The 7,500-nt window shown below is 34.3% G+C and overlaps 1 protein-coding gene across 1 annotated transcript in view; it reads left to right on the forward strand.

Annotated features, from left to right (window-relative positions):
• Window positions 1-7,500, forward strand: part of LOC144960267 (uncharacterized) — a 10,104-nt gene that overhangs the window by 1,033 nt on the left and 1,571 nt on the right. Inside the window, exon 2 of the mRNA XM_078893310.1 lies at window positions 6,580-7,500. This exon is cut by the window's right edge and continues 1,571 nt beyond it. Coding sequence (XP_078749436.1) covers window positions 6,670-7,500 — 831 coding nt within the window. The 5' untranslated portion in view covers window positions 6,580-6,669. The remainder of the gene's footprint in view (window positions 1-6,579) is intronic.

The raw sequence follows: 7,500 nt of genomic DNA on the forward strand, positions 1-7,500 counted from the left end.
TTTAGTCTCATCGCTCCTCTAAAATGTGCATAGAGTTGTCTTTCTTTGCACTTGTTGCAGAGTTCTTCAATGATGATTTGTGTTACGTTGGGCATTGGATGCTACGAGGACGTCTCTGAGTTGTTTCCTGTGAAAGTCTATTCTCTTTGTTTTGAGTCAATTCTCTGATACTGCAGTTGTCAAATAATATAGACTTTACCAGGCTTGTATAAAGATTGATCTTTATGTTGGTTTTAAATGCTCTGATACTGCAGTTGTCAATTAATATAGACTTTACTTGGCTTGTATAAAGCTTGACTTTTGTGTTAGTTTTTAATACTCGGTCCTTATTTTGACATTTTGCTTAGGGAGTCACAATAATTTTGCCTCCAAACCAGACTAGGCAACGCTGATGGCTGAACAGATTCGTCTTGATCTATGGTTATTTCCACACAAAAATTCTGTATAACAATTAAGATAGATGGTTGCCTGTTGATAAAAGACGATATATATCTAAAGCTAAATAAGCGATTCTCCATTCATTTACCTAAACGATCCATTTATCTGACTATCGTATTATAAAGAATTAACCCTCTTCTTCTATAAAAAGTTTTATGTTACCTTTGGACTATAAACGCATGTTGATTTATCATTTTAGGACCATGTTAACATTTTACAAATAAAGATCTAACTTTATATTATGTGTCAATTTGATTTGCATTTTTAAATCTTATTTACTACTCTTAATTTTACATTTTGAATCAAAATGACTACATTTTCTGATATTTTCTTCACACATTACATAATTTATTATAAGAACATATAAGGTACAAAGCGGCGTCTACTTTATCTGACGTTCTCTCTTGAGAGTAGTACGTAAATTGGTACCTGCGTTTGTGGGATCATGATCGGACATATGACGTTGGGAAGCGCTATCTCTCTCTCTCTCTCTCTCTCTCTCTCTCTCTCTCTCTCTCTCTCTCTCTCTTCTCTCTCTCTCTTTATCGCTTCTCTCTCTCTCTCTCTCTCTCCATATATATATATATATATATATATATATATATATATATATATATATATATATATATATGTATATAGGTTATAACTTATAATATATATATATATATATATATATATATATATATATATATATATATATATATATATATATATATTTCAATTCATAAAAAGCCAGTATTTGTGATGTCACTATTTTCTTCATAATTGTCACATAATGTAGCCTTTCCAACTAACACACCAACACGTCTTTTTCAGTTGAACAATATCGAAACGATGTCTGATTTGACTTTAAATAACAAAATCATTGAGCTTGGAGATCAAAAGCTTAAAGATGACAACGTGTTTTGGGTTGTGACGAAGGCAATTGCCTTCTTACAGATGTCTTTCTCGTTTCTTGGAGTCATGAGCAAAACCATCAACATACGCATCTTTATAAAACAAGGGGTGACAACTACCAGTACAAATATAGCATTCCTCTCCCTTTCAGTATTTGGTTTCTTCAGTTGTCTGATAATGATTCCTCTACACCTTTGCTTTCTCGTCCAAGTTATCGGAAGTACTGTGCAAGGTATTATATGTAAACAATACAACGCTTACACCTGAATTCTATACTCAGCGTTTTATATCAGCATAACGTGGACGACAGTCTATCTATCTAAAGAGAGAAGTCTGCGTGGAAATTCCTTTCAAAATAAAAAAAAATATATCTGCTGAGACCAAAGTTTAGTGTTGTCGCCATTGGTTTATTCTTATCCACTTTTCACCACGTGCTATACTTGTCAACAACTAAAATAACTTGGATATTTGACCCAGTTTCAATTGAGACAATTCTATATTTTGTTGAATCAAATTTTGCCAAGCGGTATATCTATATTTATTTCAACAATGTATTATCCTTTCACTAGTCATAGCTTCAATTGTGCATTACGGAAACCTGGCTTTAGGATAAACAGGATGACCACTACATTACCACCGCCTGTCCCAATACGAATACCTGGAAATCGCTACCACGACCTGGGAGAAAAGGGGGTGGTATTGCCTTTATTTATAGTCTTGCTATCACCAACACCACTTTCACTCCTCTTACAAGAGAAAACTACGAATCTGCATGCCTTTCCTTCCAATCCGACTCTGCACTTTCTCCATCATCACTATCTATGTAGATGAATTTCAAAATGATATCTTAGACTTCAACCTTAAAAGTTCACCATATATTTTTATTGGAGATTTCAACATACATTTTAATTCCACTTCTCCGACAGTCACCAAAATCAAGAAAATCCTACACGACAACGATTTACACCAGCACATCACCGAGACAACACACCAGGCCGGCAACATCATTGATTGGGTCATCTCCCCTGTGTCAAGTAATAGAATAAGAAAGACCGAAGTTGTTGACCTAGCGATATCCGATCACAAAGCTTTATTTGTGGATATCGCATTAAAGAAAGTTGATCTCCCGAAACGAAACATAACAACAAGGAATTATAGACAAATTGATATCAGTGGTTTACAAGATAGCATTCGTGACGTCATAAATGAGGTTAAAAATATAAACGACTTCAACAAATTATTGCGATCTATTATTGACCGTGAGGCACCGCCACAACGTCGGGTCGTATCGAATCGACCACACTCGCGATGGTTCAATTCCGAGCTAAATGAATTAAAGAGAAAAAAAGAGACAGGCTGGAAGGAAATGGCGAAAGAGTGATCTAACGGTATTTAAGGATATCTACAAAGCAGCTAAGTCGGCTCTTTATAACGCAATCACATGCGAAAAAAAGGCCCACGACAACGAAAGATTTCAAAGCATTACATTTTGCAAAGAACTTTTTCCACCGCAAACGACCTTCTTGGCAGTAAGAAATCCACACCCTTCCAGCGTCTAGAAATAACACCGAACTAGCTCAAATTTTGCCAACTATTTCCACGACAAGATAAAATACATTAGGGAAAACTTAGACAATACATCATCATCATCGTCACCGAGCTTTGGACCATTCCATGGAACGCCATTACATGTTTTCGATCCAGCCACTGAGGATGAAGTGAAGTCAGCCATTTTAGATAGACCATCAAAATATTGTGACTTAGTAGACCCCATCCCAACTAGTATTCTTAAGACTTGTATTGAAGAACTGTTACCAACAATAACTGAACATATAAATAATTCGTTGGTCTCAGGTAGTGTCCCCAACTCGTTTAAACGTGCCATTGTTAAACCACTATTAAAGAAGTCCGATCTAAATGTAAACGAACTAAAAAATTACAGACCTGTCTCCAACCTTCCATATCTATCCAAAGTGCTTGAACGCATTGTGTTTAAAAGACTTTTGTATCATATCCATCTAAATAATTTAAGTGAAAATTTCCAATCTGCCTATAAATCACATCATAGCACTGAAACTGCCCTATTAAAAGTATGCACTGATATTCTTAATAGTATTGACAAAAATCATGTCTGTTTATTGACTATGTTGGACCTTTCGGCTGCATTTGACACCATTGATCACGAGATACTTATTAAACGATTAGAAATTACTTTTGGAATAAGAGACACTGCGCTTAGTTGGTTTAAAGCATACCTAACATCAAGATCTTAGTCGGTTCTGATCGATGGAGCAGTATCAGAAACATTTCCTCTAAACTACGGCGTTCCGCAGGGGTCTGTCCTTGGTCCTGTTATTTTTACTCTTTATACTCAACCTTTTTCGGATATTTTTGTTAAAAATAAAATAATGTATCATTTCTAAGCTGATGACACTAAGATCTATGCAAACGATATCCTTAGTAATATCCCATCATTAATCACCCGTGTTGAAGACTGTATTAGAGATGTTAAATGCTGAATGGAAATTAAAAAGTTAAAGCTGAAAAATGAAAAGACAGAGGCGATGGTGTGTGGTAGAAAAAGTGTTTTGAAAGATGATTTTCTGAAGTTTACTCTAAATATAAATGGGTGCACAATTAACCTCCCAACGTGTGTGAAAAACCTCGGGGTAATGCTAGATCAACATATGACTATGCAGGCACAGTTTGATTCTCTATGTAGAAGTTTGACAATAGGCTTAAAAGAATTGCGTCAGTTAGACCTTTCCTAACAAGAGAAGTAAAATGGAAACTAATAACATCTTTCATACTATCTAAAATAGATTACTGTAACTCGTTAATCTCGAATGTAAGCAACGAAAAATATCACGTTTTCAAAGTATCCAGAATGCGGCTGCTAAATTGATTGTAAGAAAGAAGAGAACATCCTACTCGTTGCCACTTTTGTATGAGCTGCAATGGTTACCAGTTAAAGTGAGAATCGAATTCAAACTAGCAGTATTGTGCTATAAGTGCCTTAATGATCAAGCACCATTATATATTACTGAATTTTTAGAAACTTATAAGCCAACGAGGAGTCTACGTTCTCCACTAGATTCTACAAAATTAATTGTTACAAATAAATATAAATATAAATTTTACGGCGGCAGATCGTCGGACCTTCCATTTGGAACTCTCTTCCTAAAAGAATGAGAGAAGTGCAGTCCTTATCAATATTTAAATCAAAGTTAAAACACCATCTCTTTGTTAAAACACATCTTGATTAATGCATCTTTGTAATTTGACCCCAATATGAATGTTATTTAGTTTACGTTATTATATCATTGTTTTATATTATTTCCGTATTTGACAAAGCATGTGGATGCATTATAACATATCTTGTATTAATCACTTTATGTTTAGTTATTACATTGTTGTATAATGATAATATTATGTTGATGTAGTATGTATAATGTTTCATTTGTATAATAATGTCACTGTATTATTGATTCGCGCATTGAGCATCACCCAGTGATGAAATTAAAATTCAGTATTATAATTATTATTATTATTATTATTATTATTATTATTATTATATATATTATTATTATTATTTTTATTATTATTATTATTATTATTATTATTATTGCTACAATCGTCATGATAATCAAACTCAACACCTTTCACAAATGGCGTTAGACTATCACACTCGTGACGTCATCCTATGGACAAGACGATGCGTGAGGAAATACACGGATGTCAACCAAAGACGCCGAGATCATAAAGTCTGTGGTGACTACCACTTTCATTTTTGTTGTTTGTTTATATTTTTCTCGCGTTCCTTCAACCATCATACTCGTCATTCCAGGAGCGAGTGTGCCGGGAATCAACCAAAATCTACTTGTTCTAGGATACCATATCCGCTTTCCGTTTATTGTCATCAATGCTTCTATTAACGTTTTTTTCTACATTCGTGTTTCCACGCATTCCAGGACGGCTTTTAGTGAGGCGTATCCAAATTGTACACGTTTGATTTCTAAATATTTATTTTTAAAAGTCCCGACGATTGATAAGTTTTTTAAAGTTTAAACTTTTATTTGGCATCACAATTTTTCGTATCATAGTTCAAAGTTTATTCAATTTTAGGCTTTCGTAAATAAATCACACAATTTGATGACAACAAACATGAAAGTGGAAAAACATCATAACAACTATCCTTTCCGTAGTATTTGTTTAAATAGTGATGACGCAATTTAAAGAAACAAATATACAAGGATAAGTTTATTTCATTATTTTATTTCTGTTTTAATACAATATCAAAGTTAAAGTATAATTAAATATTTGATATACAGTTGGTCTTCACAAACACATGGAAATCTAGCCGTTAATTTATTTAACAACTTTGCACTAGATTCAAATTTACAGATATTTGTTTTGTTCTACGAGCACTTATTTGCAGGTCTGACAACCCAATTGTATATGACCTCATTGTTGTGATGGACATTTCAAAAAATGGCGTAAAATATCGTCCATTACAACAATGTTGAACATAAGTGGGTTTGATTGTCAGACTTGCATTTATGTACACGTTGGTGTTTTCGTTAGTGGTTTGGGGTTTTTAATATCTCAGGTCAGTAGACTTCCGGTTATTGCCTTTGCTCCTTCATCTTTTCATGATTTTGGGTTAACCGTGAAGTCGTAGCCTTTGTAAGCTCATAGCCTGACCCTATCCCAAAATATTTGTCATAAAACGGGGGACGAAGATCATGAGGAAAAAGACATGGTGAGTTGTAATAAATAGCTCGACCAATGGCATCATTTGATTCCATGAGCATTTGTAACAATTCACGCTTTACTGTCCTTTTCGTGATAGTAGTCTTTTTTGTGACGCAATATTCTTGTCAGTATCAGGCCTTTCGTTTACGAAGGCGATGGCGATGCCTGTTACCAAGTAATAGGAATATCACATCACGCCATATGTTGTATTATTTTCTAATGCCAGAGCAGCAGCGTGAAATGGTTACAGTACTAATTCATGGCAAACTATTTCATCTCACAAATCATGTTGGTATTCGTGAACAATTCTGGGTCAACCAAAAAAAAAATTATAACGCAATGCAATGTTTAACAAAAGGTTGTTAAAAAATGTGGATTCAAGTTAGGATAAAAATTGTGTGTTTATATATTGTAATAGACAACGTGCCCTCACTGCAAAGCTTATGAATGAATCGTATAATTTTTATCCAATTTTGTTTTGTCGTTTAGTGCTATAGGTGTCAACGTAGTTTATTCGAGTATCCAGGACGTAATATCGATTATTTTATCAATAGTGGTAAATAATAAAAACTTAACGAAATGGTTTTGAATTTAACATTTAACTATATCGATATTGGATCAGAGGATCAGCAATTGATTAGCGACAATGTTTATAATTCTATATCAGCAGGATTACGATTGGTACAATTTTGTTTCTCCTTTATTGGGATTTTCACCAACTCTATCAACATCCGGGTCTTCATTCACCAAGGCTTCATCTCCAGCAGCACAAATATCGCTTTTCTATTCTTGTCTGTATTCGATTTCTTCAGTTGTTTCATGATGATCGTCCTTCAACTTTGCTATTTCGTCAGAATTCTTGGATCGGGGCGACAAGACGTTACATGCCATACCTATTTTACTTATTCTGCATTTCTTTTTCCAGCGTTTTACAACAGTAGTATCTGGACCACCGTTTATTTATCGATTGAAAAATGTCTGTGTGTTTTAATTCCGTTGAAGGTGAAGTCAATCTTCAGACCAAAAACAACTATCTGTATTTTGGTATTAGTTTATATCGCTTTCACTACGAGTCAATTAATCTATGTTACATGCACAAGAATAGTCTGGAGTGTTGATCCAGAATCTAATATGACCATACCAGTTGTAATAGAATCCAAGCTAGCAGCACGTTATTCATACTACAACACAATGGTATCTACTACTATTCTGTGTTCAATTGCCATCCTCGTTGTAACTATAGCCACTCTCGTCATGATTCACAGATTTAACACGCTACATCAATGGCGGAAAAGTCATACTGTTGTGGCGACTTCCACCGGAAATGAAACAGCGATAGACAATAAACAATTATCTTCAAAGGAAGCAGAAATGGTGAAATTTGTCATTACGACCACCTGTATTTTCATC

Source organism: Berghia stephanieae, chromosome 15 (genome assembly GCF_034508935.2).
Source record: "Berghia stephanieae isolate SIO BIC M18660-M18661 chromosome 15, UCSD_Bste_1.3, whole genome shotgun sequence".
Lineage (NCBI taxonomy): Eukaryota > Metazoa > Mollusca > Gastropoda > Nudibranchia > Aeolidiidae > Berghia > Berghia stephanieae.